This window comes from Leucoraja erinacea, chromosome 21 (assembly GCF_028641065.1).
Source record: "Leucoraja erinacea ecotype New England chromosome 21, Leri_hhj_1, whole genome shotgun sequence".
Taxonomy (NCBI): domain Eukaryota; kingdom Metazoa; phylum Chordata; class Chondrichthyes; order Rajiformes; family Rajidae; genus Leucoraja; species Leucoraja erinaceus.
In genome coordinates, this window is record NC_073397.1 from 29,441,551 (window position 1) to 29,462,338 (window position 20,788).

General features: G+C 41.6%; 2 protein-coding genes across 2 annotated transcripts in view; both read left to right on the forward strand.

Annotated features, from left to right (window-relative positions):
- The first annotated feature begins 2,321 nt into the window (after positions 1-2,321).
- LOC129707457 (cadherin-like protein 26) lies at positions 2,322-14,730 on the forward strand. Its single transcript, XM_055652496.1, has 9 exons — positions 2,322-2,460; positions 5,417-5,650; positions 6,949-7,170; positions 7,530-7,645; positions 7,747-7,815; positions 9,981-10,076; positions 11,022-11,102; positions 13,099-13,146; positions 14,335-14,730. Exons 1-9 carry the CDS (start codon positions 2,352-2,354, stop codon positions 14,536-14,538), a joined length of 1,179 nt encoding a protein of 392 aa, XP_055508471.1. The 5' UTR covers positions 2,322-2,351; the 3' UTR covers positions 14,539-14,730.
- A 2,399-nt stretch (positions 14,731-17,129) lies between these two features.
- LOC129707456 (cadherin-like protein 26) overlaps positions 17,130-20,788 on the forward strand; it is a 43,597-nt gene continuing 39,938 nt past the window's right edge. Inside the window, exon 1 of the mRNA XM_055652495.1 lies at positions 17,130-17,388. Within this exon, the coding sequence (XP_055508470.1) occupies positions 17,347-17,388 (42 nt within the window). The 5' untranslated portion in view covers positions 17,130-17,346. The remainder of the gene's footprint in view (positions 17,389-20,788) is intronic.

Genomic DNA, 20,788 nt, shown 5'->3' on the forward strand with positions numbered 1-20,788 from the left:
TGTGGAGAGGATGTTTCTGGTAGTGGGTGGCTCTAGGACCAGAAGGCACAGCCTTGGGATAAAAAAGTGTACATTTAAAATGGAGATGAGGTGGAATTACTTTAGCCAAAGGCTGATGAACCCAAGGAATCCATTGCCACAAATGGCTGTGGAGGCCAAGTCATTGGGTATTTTTAAAGCAAAGATTGATAGGTTCTTAATTAGTAAGGGTGTCAAAGATTACGGGGAAGAAGTCAGGAAAATAGGTTTGAGAGGGAAAAGTAGATCAGCCATAATCTAATGGCGGAGCAGACTCGATGGGCCGAATGGTCTAATTCTGTCCCGTGTGTCTTTTGGCCACTCCCAACTGTGGTGGTCATTTGTACTCGCCAAGCCTTTACAAAGCTATTGCAACATCGAAAGTTTCATTTCCTGATTGGCAGGCTCTCTGTATCATTTATGTTGCTTACGCACCATATATGAGAAGAAATATTTTCTTCTCAATATGCAAATAATAAGTACAATGCTTTAACATTTGCTGTCGGGCTCGATGTGTAGCCATTAAGTCTGCCCTGTCCAATTCCTCCCATCCTTTGTGGTGAAACCTGTCTATTTGCTTTACTCGTCAGGAACATTTTTTTTCTATTATAGTCTTTGTTGACAAGTATTAGTCATTGACAAGTGTAATTAGCTCACTACACTACAACTGGGTATCAAGGGAGGGGTACAAGCAAATAAAACTGGGCTGTGATACAACTGACCAAACTCTTTTCATTGTAATTCTCAATCATGATGAAAACCTGATTCTTCCTAATTACTGTGCAACAGATTCAGATTCAGATTCAATTTTATTATCATTGCATTTTTCAGTGCAACAAAATGGTTTGGCCTGCAGTCATAACATAGAATAAATAACACAAACACACTCAACACAGTTTAACATCCACCATAGTGAGTCCACCAGGCACCTCCTCACTGTGATGGAAGGCAACAAGTCCCAAAGTTCTCTTCCCTTGAAAACTAAACTTTAGATGTTTTACTTTAGAGATACAGAGTGGGAACAGGCCCTTCCCCCCACTGAGACCGCGCCAAACAGCGATCGCCGCAAACTACCACCATCCTACACACCAAGGACAATTTACAATTTTTACCGATTAACCTATACAGACCTGTACGTCTTTTGAGTGTGCGAGGAAACCAGAGGACCCGGTGGAAACCCACGCTGGTCACAGGGAGAACAAACTCTGCACAAACAGCACCCATTGTCAGGATCGAACCTGGGTCTATGGCACTGTAGGGCAGCAACACTACCACTGCGCCACCATGCCGCACTGCCTGCAGATCACTGCCAGCAGGGGAGAGTTGTGCCTTAGTTTAGGGACACAGCATGGAAACAGGCCCTTCAATCCACTCCGACCAATGATGCCCACATATTAACACTATCCTACACACACTAGGAACAATTTTTTAACATTTACCAAGCCAATTTACCTACAAACCTGTACGTCTTTGGGAGGAGTGTGGGGGGAAACCGAATATCTTGGAGAAAACCCACGCAGGTCACGGAGAAAACGTACAAACTCAAGACAGCATCCATAGTCGGGATTGAACCCAGGTCTCTGGTGCTGCATGTGCTGTAAGGCAGCAACTCTACCGCTGTTCCAACGTGCCACCTTGATGACAGTGAGAGTCAATGGATGTGGTGAATCAGCTCAATGTGTGCCCTGCCAATGACATTCCCCTCAGTATCCTTCACATTGCTTCATGCCCCAATAGCAAACTCTGATTCAGATGGAGGGGTCAATGATCGAGCCCTTAAAAGACAGGGTATGAACTCAGTATCTCAGAAGCTACGTTTGTGAGCATCCTGTCTTCACCTCTGCTGAAGCCACTTGTTGGCTGAAGATCTCATTACATGAATTAGTTCTTCACTTCATGAGCCTAGACAACTTATTCATTCTATTAGAAATTTAAGATCGACACAAAAAGCCAGAGTTACTCAGAAGGTCAGACAATATATCTGGAGAAAAGGAATAGGAGAGGTTTCGGGTCGAGAGTCTGAAGAAGGGTCTCGACCCAAAACGTCTCCTATTCCTTTTCTCCAAAGATGCTGCCTCACCTGCTGAGTTACTCCAGCTTTTTGTGTCTATCTAAGGTTTAAACCAACCTGTGATTCCTTCCGACTCTATTATTAATATAATTGAAAATCAAATGGTAATATAAAAAATATAAAATAACACTGCAGTAATTGTGATATTCGCATCATCCTGACTACAGTTATATATTTCTGTAATATTTCTGTAATATTGAAGTGTTTGCCTTATGATTTTTTTGAAAGGTTCATAAACGCATATGATCCAGAAAATTGGGTCATGATAAATGCAGAGACGGGGGTTGTTACAGCTTTACATGAAATGGACCGCGAGTCTCCTTATGTAAATGGAAGTATTTACAGAGTTATTGTTCATGCAATTGATGATGGTAAGTTGATATGTACCGATTTATTTTCATTGTTTGTATTAAGAGATTCATTTTTGTGTTTTCCTTATTATTCTCAGTATCAGATGAATTTTAAATGCCATCTTGCTGTGAAATATCAGTAACTTAGCTTAACCTAATAAGAAGGGATACAACTTTAAATACCACAATGTACCACTTTGGACAATGATCACCAATTTGGTTTAACTGATTGTGCCTGTCATTTCCTTCAGAATTTTGTCCATTGCCCATTAGACTTTGGATTAGGAACTTCTAAAATCTTCTGTGCAGCGATGAGTGTCTTTCTAGTTTTATCCCAACTGTTATCAGGCAACAGAACCATCCTACCACAACTAGAGAGCAGTCCTGAATTACTGGAGAGAAGGAATGGGTGTCACCCATTCCTTCTCTCCAGAGATGCTGCCTGTCCCGCTGAGTTACTCCAGCTTTTTGTGTCTATCTTCGGTATAAACCAGCATCTACAGTTTCTTCCTACACAGAACTGTCCACATCATTGGAGACTCTTGGATTATCTTTGATCAGACTTTACTGGCTTTATTGTGCACTAAATTTTATTCTCTTATCACGTACCTGTACATTGCGAATGGCTCGATTGTAATCTTGTAATATCTTTCCGCTGACTGGTTAGCAAGCAACAAAAGCTTTTCACTGTACTTCGGTACATGTGACAATAAACTAAACTAAACTCATTGGAGCTCTCAACTTTCCCCACCTGCAAGTCGTGTTATTTCCATAATCATTAATCTATTAGATTTTCCATATAAAAATAAAAGATGAGCATTTTAATGGATTTGCCTTTCCAAATTATTCGCTTAAGCCAGTCATTAGATACTATTCACTTCAAGTCATTTGGTACTTTTAAAGCGGAGGTTGATATGATAATAAAGCGGAGGTCTTTATTAATGAAGGTGTCAAAGGTTACAGGGAGAAGGCAGGAGAATGCAGTTGAGAGGGGAAAAATAGATCAGCCATGATTGAATTGTGGCACAGCCTTGATGGGCTGAATGGCCTAATTATGCTCCAATGTCTTGTGGTCTAATGCTAATTGTTGCCTTTCTTAATCTGCTATTTGAAACGTGCATTATTTCTTACAATTATTCAAACATGATTTTGTGCACTGTAAGGTGTTCCTCCTATGAATTTATTTTAGTCTTGCTCTTGAAATGAATGTTAGGTGGTTTTACCTTCAGCTTTGGATATCATGGTAATTTGCCTGTGGATTCTACTGGTGCCTTTCATTTGAATACAAATCCCAGGGACGTGTTCAATTTTAATGTGGGCAAAGTGCTAATTTAACGGTCTGGATCTTCTGCTAAAAGACTTTCCACATAGAGCTTTTGGCTTTGACTTAAATAATGGAACAGAAATTTGAGAGCCCGTACAACGAGAACAGTCCAACATTTCCCACTAGTGACTTATTGTTATTGACTGCTATCCCCAATTGGGAAACTTAAACATGCTGTGGGTTAAAGTCTGCATAAATTAATTTCTAGAACCATTAATGCTAAATTGTTGAACAGTCCCTTTATTTATTCTGGTGTGAAGTATTTGTTTACACAGTTGTGTCCAGGTGAATTTGAATTTTCCCAGTCGCTAACCATTTTAACTTCACTTCCCATTCCCACATGGTCCCTGGGCCTCCATCATAACCAGAGTGAAGCCATGTACAAAGTGGAAGAACAGCTCTTCATATTTCTCTTGGGTAGCTTGCAATCCAATGGTTTAAACATGGAATTCTCCACTTTCAAGTAATACACCCCATTCCCTCACAACCCTCCTTCTCTTTCCCATGCCCCCTATCCACCCCCACCCATCCTCTGCAACCCCCATCCCTACCCTGGTGGGCACACAATTCTCCCACTATCTCCCATCACCCTGCTCCTTTCCCCTCCTTCATATCCTCATCTTTTTCACACAAAGGATGGTGGTTGTATGGACCAAGCTGTCAGAGGAGGTATTGTAGTTGAGGCAGGGGCTATCCCAACGTGTAAGAAACGGTTTTCAGGGCGGAAATTGCTTTTAAAACATGGGTGGGGGGGGGGGAGGACACAATGAGGCCTGACATCTAGGACAGGGGTCGGTAGCCTATGGTCCATGGGCCGGAATCGGCCCGTAACCCAAAATCATTCGGCCCGCAGGTGGGTTTTTTTCAATTCGTTTTCACGACCTGGGAACTGCAGCTTGTCCCGGGCTGTTAGATTCTAGGAGCTGGCGGCCTCCAACTGGAATCGACCTTGAGGGCTCCGGTCACAGAGCCTGTGGACTTACCATCACGGATCTGGCTGACGGAGGCTGTAGTGGGTTTGCAGCTCTGACTCAATTTCGCTTTTGCTGCAACATGTTTCATAAAAAATGGTGGGGATTGTCCCCCACCTCTCAAAACATGGGGTGACCAGATCCCCCCCCAGGATTTACGCCCGGTACATGGATAGGGATGGGTTTGGAGGGTTTGGACAGTTACACAGACCAATAATAGACCCCCCCCCCCCCCCCGCCCCTTGCATTGTTGCAGAAGAAGCTTCCAGAAGAAGCTAACTTAACTTGCATAATGCAACATTTACCCTGGAATCCAAACTAACCCACCAGGGCCTCAACACTTTAACCAATCAACAAACAGCAGGGTAACTGTCTAGCAATATTATTTACAATATGTACACTACGCTTGCTTTAATCCAATTAACTTCATGCATTTTACATTTCCTTGGAGGTCCTCTACAGAAATCCCATTCATTCTGTCAATTGAATATACAACACTGATCTGGGCCCTAGACTTACTGGCACCATTCAGAAGCTCGTCTTGTAGCACATCTTTGATTTGCAGAGCACATCAGACTTGACCATAATAGCCTAACACTACACGAGTCCTTAGTAAATTTTGGTGCTATGGTTGGTCTGTTTTAGCCAGGATTAACAATTACTTTTGACATTTTTCCATCAGCAAAGCCCCCTCAAACAGGCACTGCTACGCTGAATATTCTGCTGCTCGATATCAACGACAACAATCCCTATTTGGCTTCTACATATGAACAAATGTGTGAAGATGGGAATATTCAGCATATCAGCCTTGAAGCAAAAGATGATGACTTGGTTCCAAATGGAGGGCCATTTATGTTTGCACTTCTGGATAATGAACCGAACATCAAGGACAATTGGGAACTTCATCCAACGATCGGTAGGTGGTAAATCTGATACTATTGACTGGGATGACTGCATTCTTTTTACTGCGGAAGATGATTGACATTTAGTTCTGATCAATTGGCCATGACAGCCACAGAAATAAAAATGCACTTTTTCACTCATCGATAACTTCACCCACTGAATATCCTTTGTAGTTTCCAAGATGTTTCCACTAGTGGGAGAGTCTGGGACTAGATGTCTTCTTCTTCTTATCGAGTCCACACACAAGATTAGAAGTTGTTCTAATTTCTCGGCATCTGCATACAATGGTGTCCATCTTGTGCTTCTTGTGTTGTGGTGGTGGAAAGATTGGTGAAAACAAGGCCGCAACATGAATGCTCTTTCCTTGACCCCAGGCCTAGAGATCATAGCCTCAGAATTAAAGGACATTCTATGAGGAAGGAGATGAGGAGGAATTTCTTTAGTCAGAGGGTGGTGAATCTGTGGAATTCTTTGCCACAGAAGGCAGTGGAGGCAAAGTCAGTGGATGTATTTAAGGCAGATTTAGATAGATTTTTGATTAGTATGGGTGTCAGAGGTTATGGAGAGAAGATAGGAGAATGGGGTTAGGAGGGAGAACAAGATCAGCCATGATTGGTGGAGTAGACTTGATGGGCCGAATGGGCTACTCTACTCCTATCATATGATCTTATGATCCTGGCGTTATTAATTGGTTGTATTATTGTTTATTGTGTATTATCTGTGTGTACTTGGATAGTACATCTGTCTGTGGTTGGGCGACACAGACATTACGATAGAGTTACTGCCTTGCAACGTCAGAGACCCAAGTTCGATCCTGACTACAGGTGCTGTCTGTGAGGAGTTTGCACGTTCTCCCCATGACCGCGTGGGTTTTCTCCAAGTAATCCGGTTTCCTCCCACTCTCCAAAGATGTACAGATTTGTAGGTTAATTGGCTTTGGTAAAATTGTAAATTGCCCCTAGTGTGTGTTGGTCAAAGTTAGCGTGTGGAGTGATCACTGGCCGGTGTGGGCTCAGTGGACTGAGGGCCTGTTTACACATTATCTCTCTCTCACTTTCTCTCTTTAAAATCTAAATAAATCTAAAAATGCTTGGGTAGAAAAGGTTTAGAGGGATATGGGCAAAACACGAGACTAGCTTAGATGAGGCATCATGATCGGCGTGGGCATATTGGGCGGAAGGTATGATTCCATCTGTGTGTATTGTGTCAACAGGCCTGCTATGCTGCTTCAAATAACAATTTAATTGTTCCGTCATCAGTACAGATAACACTCTTGACTTGCATTTATACAAATTGGTACTTTTATGGCAGGTTATTCTGTTAACCTTGTAAGAAAAAAGAAGATTCCCATTGGAAACTACAGCATACCGCTAACCATTCAGGACAGACGGGGTTTGGTCCAGATGAACAGACTTCATGTATGGGTCTGTCCCTGTGTTGATGGGAGGATGTGTCCAGTTCAAGCACCACCATCTGCTGCTTTAGGTGCAGTTGCTATTGGGCTTCTCTTCGGAGCTTTACTGCTTCTGTTACGTAAGTATATTGTTGCATTACATCGACCCACACTTACGTACATCTCAGTAAAACATAATGCGAAGGATTTTGGGTAAAACACCTTGTGTATCTACCTTAAAAGGTCACTTCAAATCTGAAAGGTCACTTCAAATCTGAAAGGGGGGGGGGGGGGGGGGGGGGGGGGGGGGGGGAATGAGGAAGTTGGGCCAATGAGGCTGCTTTATACATTGTAGCTGCCACACGGAAACAGGCCTGTCAGTCCACCGAGCCTGCGCCGACCAGCAATCCCCGCACATTAACACAATCCAACACACTAGGAACAGTTCACAATTTTGTTTCTAAACTTTTCTAAATAAATATTTGTCTTTTTTTAACAGTGGGCCTTTGCCTGAGTATTTTAATAGAAAATAGAAAGTTTCTTCCCTTACCTGCTCAGTATACCACTGGGGCAGTCGCAAACTATGATCAAGAGGGACCTTATATGGACCTTAAAGTAAGTTACAGTGCAAATCAAAAGTATATCAGCCCATGAATTGTTGTCATCCATTGATACAAACCTTTATCTGATGCGTCAAATGTTTTATTTCATTTTAGGATCTTCAAAATAAGCTGCCGATGTTTGAAAAATCAATGTTTGATGAAAATGATTACAAAAAAAATAAAGTAAGTAAAAACATGTTCCTCGAAATGAAGGTAGTTTAGAGATACAGTGTGGAAACAGGCCCTCTGGTCCACCGAGTCCACACTGACCAGCGATCCCCACACACTAATGTTATCCTACACACACTAGTGACAATTTACACTTATACCAAGCCAATTAACCTACAAACCTGCACGTCTCAGGAGTGTGGGAGGAAACCAAAGTTCTTGGAGAAAATCCACGCATTCACGGGGCGAATGTACAAACTCTGTATAGACAGCACCCGTGTTCCAATGAGTACGTCTAAACATCCTTAGGATATTTACTACAAGCCATTGGGAGCATGATGAAGTGTACCACGATGACATTTTGTTGTCTGCGCCATTTGAGAGGCACAAAGCTGTGCTTTATCGAAGTAGTTGGATGTTTATTTCTCATCGGGTGCTGCATCATCCATAATCCTCCTATCAAGTGGGCTCAAAGTTTGCAGAACGTGAGGAAGTTGGAAGGAAGGAAGGAAGAGCAGGGATATGAGCGGAGGAGAATGTCAGCAGAGAGTATATTAATATTAATTATTCATAAACATGTGTTTCTAACACTGTGTAGCCCCAGAGGGCAATCTTGGCTGCTGGCAACGTATGTTCAGAAATTTGATATACCACTTAGGATGTCTTGGCCCTGAAATGCCTGTATAAGCACTTATTGCAATCATATATTTAAACTACGGGGGAGTTGCTGTACAAAGGCTTGGTTATCAAGCAATCTCCTGGTTGCTAACTACTTTAATTCCCCCTCACATTCCCGTAGTGACCTCTTTGTCTTGGGCCTCCTCCACTGTCAAAGTGAGGCCAAATGCAAATTGGAGGAACAGCATCCCATATTTTGCATTGGAGGGCTTCCAGACCAGTGGTACGGATATTGCTCTCTCCAACCAAGTAACCCTTGCTTTCGCTCTCTCTCTCCATCCCTCCGCCACCCAAGTCCTCTGACTAGTTTCACTGGCCTCCGTTTAATTTTACTGTTTACTGAAATGTGTGTTTCATGTATGTATACGTCGGTCACCTTCCCTTCAGCCAACAATGAACTATTCTACATTTCCTTCATCATAGATCGCTTTGATCTGTCCTTTACGCACCTTAAATTCACTTTGTACCCTTCCATATCTCTAATTCCCTCTCCCCATTCTCTCAGTCTGAAGAAGGGTCTCGATTCGAAACGTCACCCATTCCTTCTCTGCAGAGATGCTGCCTGTCCCACTGAGTTACTCCAGCATTTTTTTTTGTCTATCTTAAGTGGTTTTTGGATCTTGTTTCAAAATGGTGAACAAGTTGGACACAATTAGTATTTTAAGCTGTTCCCATTGCAAAGGATAGCACAATAATAGCAATGAGAGTAACACTAAAGGTAACAAGGGCCACCACAGTGGCGCCGGGGTAGAGTTGCTGCCTTATAGCACCAGAGACCCGGGTTCGATCCTGAGTATAGGTGTTTGTCTGTATGGAGTTTGTACGTTCTCCCTGTGACCTGCGTGGGTTTTCCCCACGTGCTCCAGGTTCCTCCCTCATTTCAAAGACGTAGGTTAATTGATTTCTCTAAGTGTGCGGGATCAAATTAATGAACGTGTAATCACTGGTTGCCGCAGATTCAGTGGGCCTAAGGGCCTATTTCCACGTTGTATTATTAAATGAAATTAAACTAAACTGAACTAAACATAAAACTGAAATGTGCGTTTCATGTAAAATAAATAGTCGAATATAGAAAGTTAATCAATTTAGAAACAAAACTGAAAAGCCATTCAGTGAAATTTTTTTTCATTTAAAGTAAAAAGATTTTTAAGATATTTAAGTAAAAGATGATTCAGGAAATAAATGTGTATTGACGAGTGACATTTTGGGTCTGGACCCTAGGTTTGATGAGGGGGTCCCGAGCCGAAACGTAACCTGTCCACATTCTCCAGAGATGCTGCCTGACCCACTGAGTTACTCCAGCACTTTGTGTCTTCTTTGTAAATCAGCATCTGCAGTTCCTTGTGTCTAGGAAAAGAATCTCCCTGGTTTAAAAAACAAGTTTAAATGATAAGCAAATATAGATGGTAAGGGGGCTAAATAATCACTATGCTTTGGATCAGAATGTGGTTAAATCGTGTTTCACTACTCTTCCTTATTGTTGAATCTACAATCATTTCCAGGCAAAAACACGTGCAGGCCTTTCATGTGCACCACCAGTCTCAACTATGCGCAAGAGCAGGGCAGGAGGAGAAGTCTTGAACAGAGATACGACAGAGGTATTGTAACGTATTTCAAGCATGTCATTTGCTGATGATTGAGTTTCATCTCCTATCTTTTCTAAATACATTGATTCTTGCTACATTCATTTCTCTTGAACTTGAATGATTTTCCCAATGCATCAGTCAAGGCAGCGAATGGCAGGAAGCTGATTTGATCTTCAAGGTCTAAAAAAAACTTGCAGAGTACTGGTGAAACTCAGCGGGTCAGGCAGCATCTCTGAAGAACATGGATACGCGACTTTTCGAGTTGGGACCCTTCGTTAGGCTGATGATAGTAGGGGAAGGGTGTTCACCGATAGCCCCTATCCATGTCCTCCAGAGATGCTACCTGATCTGCTGAGTTAGTCCAGTTGAGCAGAATTGCCAATCTGGGTGTAATTTGAGCTCTAATTTTCATTTATTTTTCGAATAATTTTCCTTAAGATGATTTCGCAACTTTGACCATAGTGTCTTCCATAAGCCTATGCAATCGGACAAAGCTTCAAGTCATAATTGCTCTTTATTAAAAAAAAGTTTTTATTTAAGTGGTAACATGGTTTTTTTTAATTGATATAATTGTCTCCTAATATTAATATTTTTAATTTACCACTTGTGAGGAAGCTGATTTTAAATCCTTCGAAATGTCTTAAACTGGAAAACAGTAACAGTCATCCATGACGGATTAATTGCCAATTGCTTTATGCCTCTCTATATAATGGCTACCTGGTATCTTAGTATCATCAATAAAATTAGATACAAGGCTATATTTTCTTTAATTCGTAGCTAAGGTTCCAGTACCAGTTTCTGGAGAACACCACTCAACATTGTACAAAAATTGTTTATTTCATAAGCTCACAAGCTTGGTAGTAGATTTTTAATGTGAAACCTCGATTAGTCCTTTATGGAAGCCTATTCGAATGACATGGATAAATCCTCTTTAAATCTGAATTTTATTCCATTTAGGAGCTGCTGTTAACTGTGAATGGAACGTGGAGACATATCGACGTGGATAATTCAAGAGTTGGGGCCGTCAGGCACAATTTAGTAAGAACAAATCCTTCTTTTAAAAAAATATCATGATATTTTCTTTGGACGTTAGGAAATATGTGATTGTAAGTCTCAAAATAAGCCTCAGAGCAAAATTAAATGGAGATAATAATCAAGACTAGATTCTGGGATCAGTTTCTTGGAGGTTCAAAGCAAGGTGTTGGCTTTTTCAGCAATATTATACCCCTAGTTCTGCTTCAACTGAAGTATTCTAAGCAGTTTTACTAATTTTATTAATGTTTCTGATCAATTTTACTGATTGTAGACCTCCTTGTCACCCTCCCCTCAACTAGCAATGAAGCATTCTACATTTCCGTTAATATTATCTGCTTTGATCTGTCATTTTCACACCTTACCCCTCCATATCTCTAGATCCCCTCTCCCCTGACTCCTAGTCTCAGTCTGAAGAAGGGACTTGATACAAAACATCACCAGTTCCTTCTCTCTCCAGAGATGGTGCCTGACCCGCGGTGTCTATCTTATTATAAGCAGTCCTGGGCGCCCATAGTTTAGGAACGATGGATGGGGGGCAGAGATATGATTCCTGCTTTGCAATTTCTTACTTATGTGGACGGACTGGTGAAACTGTGGCCATTAAGACCACACTCAGTTCACCACAGATATCATTTGGGGCTTGGCCAGTGTAGAGGGTAGAATAACAATGGTGCGGTGAGGGTAAATATTGGATAGCAGAGGATGGAGCATGTCAGGTTATGAATGAAGTAACCAACTGTGTGTGTATGAAAAAGCAGTACTTACAGTTTAGAGATACAGCACAGGAACAGGGCCTTTGGTTGCACTAATCATTATTCCCTTTACCCTGTATCTGTATACAGTTGATGGCTTGATTGTGATCATGTGTAGTCTTTCCTTTGACTAGATAGCACGCAACAAAGTTTTTCACTGTACCTCGGTACACATGACAAACTAACTCCGCTTAACCGAGTTCACGCCGACCATTGATCGCATTAATACTCGTGTATAGGAAGGGACTGCAGACTCTGCTTTAAACCGAAGATAGACACAAAAAGCTGGAGTAACTCAGCGGGATGGGCAGCATCTCTGGAAAAAAGGAATTGGTGACGTTTCGGGTCGAGAACCTTCTTCCGAATAGTTCTATGTTATCCCACTTTCATATCCACTCCCTACACGCTAAGGGGACATTTTACATAGGTCAATTAATCTACAAATCTGCACACCTTGTTAGGCTTTGATGAGTAAATGTTATGTGGAGAAGGCAGGAGAATGGGGGTTGAGAGGGACAGATTGATCAGCCGTGATTGGATAGTGTAGATGACTTGATGGGCCGAATGGCCTAATTCCGCTCCTAGAACTCATGAACTTTTGGATGTGGGAGGAAATCGGAGCAACCAGAGGAAACCCATACGGTCACAGAGAGAACGTGCAAACTCCACACTAATAGTAGCCAAGGTCAGGGTCACTGTGAGGCAGCAGCTTTACTAGATGCACCACTGTGCTGCCCTTCATGGTCAGCATCTTGCCCTTTTGCATGTCCTGTACTAACTCTAGTGCTGTGGCCAAGTTGTGCGGAACCTGAGAATTTGTGATCTAGTGTCGGAGATGGGTTCATTGAGTTCGAATTTTAACAATGAGCCTATATTGGATAAGCCTTCCAGATGCTTTTTTTGACAACTTAATTTTAAATATAATAATAATAATAATAATAATAATAATAATAATAATAATAATAATAATAATAATAATAATAACTTTATTTATAAAGCATTTTAAACAACTGCAGTTGCCACAAAGTGCTGTACATGAGAACTCATGGACAAGAAGTTATTACAAACCATTAAAAACCGTAAAACAAAGGACTATAAAACAGTAAAAATTGAAAGACATTAAAAGCACTAAAAACAGGAGCAATGTCTCAGCCAGTGTCGAAAGCCAGAGAATAAAAATGAGTTTTTAGGGTGGATTTGATAATACTTAAATTAGTTGTCTAATGATGTTGGGGTTTTTTTTTCAGGATAATTTTACAATTCTAATGGATGTTGTAGGAAGTTACTTGAACCAGGTAAGGGAAGATATAGTCAGTGTTATAAAAATAGTAAGATTTTCAAATTCAATTATATCAAGCCAAATGCTCTATTTACCTTTTCCAGGACAACTGATTATTCCTGTTCATTGTAATTATGTTGCTGTCAGATCTGGCACAGGTTTGATGGGCTGAATGTCCCAGACTGAATGTTTAGAAATCTGTAGAAGTTGGCTCTGTCTCAAAGTCCTCTGTGAAAGGTCCATTGATGCAGCTCTGGTGCCCTAATACCAATGTGTTAGAAGGAACTGCAGATGCTGGTTTACACCGAAGATAGACATAAAATGCTGGAGTAACTCAGCGGGTCAGGCAGCACCTCTGCAGAAAAGGAATAGGTGATGTTTCTGAACGAGACCTTTCATCAGACTGATAAAGAGTCTCGACCGGAAGCGTCACCTATTCCTTTCCTCCAGAGTGCAGACCGACCCACTGAGTTACTCCAGAGTTTTGTATCTATCTTCTCTGGCTGGATGTCAAACTTTGTTGACTTGAATTAATAAGGGGTTATAATGTCCTGTTCTTCTTTATTATGTGCACAAGGTTAAAAAAAATAAACAGTGCTCTTTTAAGCTTGGGAAAAGATGACCTGACTATAAAGTGAATTATAAAATTATATAATAATTGTCAATTGTCAACCTGACGAAAAGATAATTGTCAAGCTGTAAAGGGTACAGACAAGGTTTATGACGATGTTGTCAGGACTCGAGGGGCTGAGCGATAGGGAGAGGATGAACAGGCTGGGACTCTATTCCTTGGAGCGCAGGAGGATAAGGGGTGACCTTGTAGAGTCTCTTCTCCAGAGTAGGTGAATCGAGGGCCTGAAGACATACGTTTAGGGTGAAAGGGAAAAGATTTAATAGGAATCTGAGGGGTAGCTTTTTCACACAGCGGATGGTGGGTGTATGGTGCAAGCTGCCGGAGGAGGTAATTGAGGCTGGGACTATCGCAACATTGAAGAAGCAGTTAGACAGGTACATGGAGAGGAAAGGTTTGGAGGGATATGGACCAAACGCGAGCAGGTGGGACTAGTGTAACTGGGGCATGTTGGCAGGTGTGGACACGTTGGGCCGAAGGGCATGTTTCCACACTGTATCACCCCATGACTCTATAATGATTAATTGCTCTGTGATCATTAAAACCTTTTTTTTTTCTTGTCCTATTTGTCAGAAGCTGGATGTATACAATGGCATGGACACTGTTACTGAATGTGATCAGGTGACTGTTTATAAGCACGAAGGTGAAAAAAGCAGAAGAGGATCTTTGGATTCACTTACGATTGTTGGAAGTGACAGTGGATACAGTTTTCTAGATAATTTGGAGACAGATTTCACTCCACTGGCAAGGATTTGTCAACAAAAAGGTCAAAACTAACTCGTGGTTGAACTTCACCGAAAATTAAAATGTTCTCTAAATTAGCAAAGGTCCTTGCGTAACTGTTTTAAGAAATTCAATTACATCTTTTATTTTTGTGTATCTTTGGAAAATAAATCTGTTCTATCAGGATTATTCCTGTCAAGAAACCATGCTATTGTTATATTGTATCTTTCTGATTGTACAATAAAATATATTTTACCCAATACATCTTCAATTGCCCGAAAAGTCCAGCACATGGCTGTACCTGTTCAATGAATGTTCTAAAATTATTAAGCACATCGCATTCAGTGAGACCATTCAGTAAATCAGTGGGACATGCAGCATCTCTGGAGACAAGGAATGGGTGACGTTTCAGGCCCAGACCTTTCATCAGACTGAGTCAGGTGGGAGAGAAACTGGGTACAAAGAAAAAATAAGGTATGAAAACGCCTGATCAAAGCAGATGAAGCTCAAGGAAAGGTAGAATCGTTCATTGTTGGCTGAGGGGAAGGTGACAATGAGGAATACAAACAGTATAATTAGTCAGGAGGACAGTTAAACTAGTGGGAGAGGGACAGAGAGTGAGGGAAAGCAAGGGTGATGAGGTTAGAGAAATCAATATTCATACCGCTGGGTTGTAAGATGCCCGTGTAAAATTGGGTTGCAACCCAGTGGCATGAATAACAAAAGGCCATAGGGCTGTGTCTACCTATTGTGACACTTGGTTGTCAACTGAAGTGCATGCATGTAATATTACAAAATATGATAATTCAACACATTCTCTTAACTTAAACCCCTGTCTCTCGGTGCGAGTCCACCCACGAGTGATCCCGAGTTAAAAACAAATCAAACCCGTGGTAATCACGTAGAATTAACGTAGCGGGAACGTCGGAGCTCGTGGACGTAACTTAGGGACTCGCACCGAGAATTGACTCCAATATCACAGAGGCTGATGCATTTTAACGATGGGCCGTAGACAACGCTGATTAAAACTGCATTGAAACTGCACGGAAACAGGCCCTTCGGCCCACCAAGTCCGAGCCGACCAGCACATTAACTCTATCATACACACACTAGGGACAATTTACACATGCACATACACCAAGCCAATCAACTGACATATCTGTATGTCTTTAGTAAGCAGATGAGGAGGGACTTCTTGAGTCAGAGGGTGGTGAAACCCTTCTTCAGATTTTTAGGGCAAGTTTATTCTTTTTGGCCCTGGGTGAATAAGAGGAATAACAGAGGCTACAGATGTTCAACAATACTCGGAACATGTTGAACTCTGACACAAATATGCTGTCTTCATGGTAACCACTTTTTCTTATCCCTGCACTTCCTCCTCTTCTGTCCACTACCTTTTTCCAGCAGCTTGCTTTTGCCTTCCAGATCTAGCTTTACATGGATATCCTTGCCTGGAAACAACTCCTCCTTTGGTGGCACGATGGCACAGCGGGAAGAGCGATTGCCTCAAAGCACTGGAGACTCACGTTCCATCCTAACCTTGGGTGCTGCCTGTGTGGAGTTTGCACATTCTCCCTGTGACCGCGTGGGTTTCGCCCGGGTGCTCAGGTTTCCTCCCACACCTCAAAGACGTACATTTTTCTTTGACCTCTGTAAATTGTCCCGAGTGTGTCGGGAGTGGATGCGTAAATAGGATAGCATAGAACTAGTGTGAATAGAAGGTCGGCGTGGACCAAAATGGGCCAAAGGGCCTATTTCCATGCTGTATCTTCAAAGGATCAATCAATCACTAGTGATTTTAGAAGCCGCCAACACTATTGAAGAATGGTGGCCAAATACCCAAGAACTCCAGTCTTAAAACGTGCTAGAAGAACAATGATTAACCAGCAAGTACTGATTGATCCCATGAAATAACTTAATTCAGCTGAACTTTGCTTGCCGCTATGCCACATTATGATAGGATAGTGTGGATTCAGGAAATGACAGAAATACCTGCAAGGAAAACTGGCTGCATCTCTGCACCATTCTATACCTTTGCATCTCCGTAATTGGAAAGGACCTCTTTTATGGAAGTCTAGGTTGGAGCTGTAAAAGTATGGCATTGACTCCACCCTCACTCTGAACGGAGAACAAAGAACCTGCAAATTTATTCAGCTAAGCAAATGTTCTTTATTTTCAGATAAATTTGCATCTGACTCATGCCTCTCTGTGCCATTTACTGAATGCAGCACCCAAATGCATATGAGCCTCTGGATGTTATACCAGATTTTTAAACACATGACAAATGATTAATGTTCACATGTATGCCAAAAAAAATCCAGTCACAAAAGAAAGCAATATTCCAGGAAAGATCTTTTGTTGTCACAATTATTGAAATACGTTTGTGATCGACTTCCAAGTATTTCAAGTCAAGTCAAATCAAGAGAGTTTATTGTGATGTGTTCCAGATAACACATTCCATTTTTGCTTGGCTGCATTGTTCGATTTACTATTTGCCTTGTTGGATTTACTGTTGAAACGTAACAAATCAACATAGTATTCGAGTCAGACGTAACTTTATAATAAGTGAGGAAGGGTTTTGCCCCCAAAACTTGCCTATTTCCTTTGAATGCTGCGCCACCCGCTGAGTTTCTCCAGCATTTTTGTCTTCCTTTCTAACTTTATAATAGCCTGGGGAAATGCTCTTGGGTTCTGGAATCTGCAATTACTGGTGGAGTTTCAAAGTGAGAAAGAACCTTGAAGTACTGCAATTTGCTCGTCATTAGAAACAGGAATATCAAGTTATGCAATTGGATCGTATTGTGCCCTAACACAATAAATAAGCCATCGGCAACTGCGATTTGCACAAACTGCGTTTCCATCATGGTGCTTGGTTTCTATGCATTGGTGCTTTTCTTCATAACTGTAAGTACACTTCACTTACTAATCGTTTTCATGTTGATTGTTAAATCGTAACAAATCACCTTTTACTTCTATGCTGGGTTGGTATATCCATGTTAATACTGCTCATTAAGTAAATATCAATTTCCTATCGACTCCAAGTTTTTGTAAACATTTTTGTCCGAAGCATTCCTTATACTTATTACATTTTAACCAAGGGCATGATGGCAAAGTGTTGTTTTTACAGATATAATGTGTTAATCTTAGATTACTCAAGGATTACATTTGGCCTTTTTTCCTTGTTTATGAGTAGGTAGAAAGGTGGAAGATAACCAAGTCAAGTCAAGTCAAGTTTATTTGTCACATACACATACGAGATGTGCAGTGAAATGAAAGTGGCAATGCTCGCGGACTTTTGTGCAAAAGACAAACAGCCAAACAACCAAACAAACTATAAACACAACCATAACACACATATTCTTTTACATAATAAATAATGGAAGGAAAAACATTCAGTAGAGTTAGTGGATGGTGAATGGTGTAAGATTTTTTATAAAATTGCAGATTTCCTTGTCCTCATTTCTTTATGATGAAAAAGTTAATTAGCTAAGCGTAATCAAGAAGTCTATCACTCCTCTCTCTGACCAAATTTTCAGCTATTCATCATGGAAATCTCAAATACACCCACGCAACATATTTAACTTGAAAGGAAAAAAAATGTCATTTTAACCCGAACATTCTGATTTCAGATTTGTGACACCAAAAAATGCTAATTTGCCAATTCTCAGTTTAAGCCAATTTCAAAATAAAGAATACTTAAAACACCTATATTATCCAAGATAGACACAAAAAGCTGGGGTAACTCAGTGGGACAGGCAACATTTCTGGAGAGAAGGGATGGGAGACGCTTCTGGTCGAGTCCCTTCATCAGACTAGTCAGGGAAAGGGGAAACGAGAGAAAAATACCATGATGTAGAGGGATAAAGATCAATAAATGAAAGATATGCAAAATAGTAACTATGATAAGGGAAGCATGCCACTGTTAGCTGTTTGTTGATTGTAAATGAGAAACTAATGCAACTTGGGTGGGGAGGGGGGGGGGAATCGAGAGAGAGGGAATGCCGAGGTTACTTGAAGTTAGAGAAATCAATATTCATACTACTGGGCTGTAAGCTGCCCAAGTAAATATAAGATGAGATGAATATATTATTCACGATCCTACCGCTGTGTTCTGTCAAGTAGTCTTGATTTATTTGTAGTGGTGTAAATAATATATATTTAATATGTTTCCATTCATACTGTCAAAGAACCCGAATAGATTATTTGTAAATAGATTTCACTCTTTGCTGGTTCAGTATTCACTATGGATTGTATAATGAATAGCTTTGATGTGAAGTAAGGAGCTTACATATTGTCCGAAGAGGGGTCTCGACCTGAAACATCACCCATTCCTTCTATCCAGAGATACTGCCTGTCCCGCTGAGTTACTCCAGCATTTCATGCCTATCTTAGCTTTAATATTGAAATTGTTTTGCTCTACATTGTGAGTAAGGTTGAACAATGGTCTTTCTTTGAATTAAAGTAATTGCCAAATGTTTAGTAAGCAAGTCATGTGCATTACATCCTCCATCCCTGTGATGTATCGGGGCATGGAAACCATTGGATAAAAGCATCACAGTCTTGCAATTGTAGCGCAGGTCTGAATGAAAGGTCTGAAGTGGTCACGGTGGCCCAGCGGTAGAGTTGCTGCCTTACAGAAAAATGCAGCGCCAGAGACCCGGGTTCGATCCTGACCACGGGTGCTGTCCGTATGGAGTTTGTACGTTCTCCCCGTGATCTGCGTGGGTTTTCCCCCGAGATCTTCGGTTTCCTCCCACACGCCAAAGACGTACCTCCAGGTTTGTAGGTTAGTTGGCTTGATTAACTGGTTTGATAAAAATGTAAAATTGTCCATGTTGGCGATATGCAGAGTACTGCCCTGCCGACTACAAAAATTCAGGTTCAGAAGAAAGTGTTGCGACTACTTTGCATTATTTGCAGGCCTCAAACTTTAGCTTAACTTCACTTGAGAGATATAGAAACAGGCTCTTGGTCCACGACCATGCACTCACACAATCCTACACACATTAGGGCCAATTTTACCAAAGCCAATTAACCTACAAGCCCGTACGTCTTTGGAGTGTGGGAGGAAACTGGAGCACCGGAGTAATAAACCCACGCAGGTCACGGGGAGAACGTACAAACTCAGGATCTAACCTGGGTCTCTGGCGCTGTAAGGCCTCAACTCTACCGCTGCTGTTGGGGCAATATATGGCAGGCCGAAGCATCAAATGTCTCCAGAAAAGCTTCTTCTTTGGATTTGCATTGCTAGTTATTTGTGCTAATCCACAACCATCTTGTTGTTCCTTGGGCTGGCCATCTCAGCACTGCCTCTCCCCCCTTCCCCCCACATCCCCTCTCCCCATCCCCCCCCTCCCCCCCCCCCCCCCCCCCCCCCCCCCCCCCCCCCCTCCGCTCCTTCATCGTCCTCCAATGCAGTGCCATTTTAATCCATGTTCCAAAAAGTGTTTGTAGTTTCTAATTATGATTTCTAATTCTGTATGACTTTCAATTTTCTTTCATTTGGCATACCAATCTCGTTTAGACCAAGGCGCATACTAATTAGGACCAGCCATTTTGAAACAACATTTCTATAACGTCGTAAATTTGTGTTTGTTTCAGGAAGGATCCTCTCTTTTGTGAAAAATATTTATTTAGATGTAAATAAGAAACTGATTTTCACTTTCAAAGGTGATGAGTTGTGGTCTTTGGTGTATAGGGTACCTATCATTTCTCCAGCAAGGGTTCGGTACAGTCAAGTTCTGAATTACTTCAGTGGAATCTAAATGGTATAATGTACTAAGCTGGGTGGCTGGGCTATCTGCACAAAGTAGATCTCAATCCAACAATTTGCACAGGTGAATTGTTTTACTCAAAGCAGATTGACACAATTGAAGCCTAAATGTCATGGCTTCCAGCTGGCGTGTTCAGTTCTCTCCGGGTTTAACTCTTTCCCTCCATTCACCCCACACGGAAGGCCAAGCTCAGTGAGGATTAAGACGAGATTTTCCATTGATTTGTGGCACGGTGGTGCAGCAGTAGACTTGCTGCCTTACAGCACCAGAGGTTCGATCCTGATTATAGGTGCTGTCTGTATGGAGTTTTTACATTCTCCCCGTGATCGCATGGGTTGGCATCGAGATCTTCAGCTTCCTCCCACACTCCAAAGACGTACAGGTTTATAGATTAATTAGCTTGCTATAAATGTAAATTGTCCCCAGTGCATGTAGGTTAGTGTTAATGTACAGGGATCGCTGGTCGGCGGAGACTCAGTGGGCCGAATGGCCTGTTTCCCTGCTGCATCTCTAAATTAAACTTGGATAAA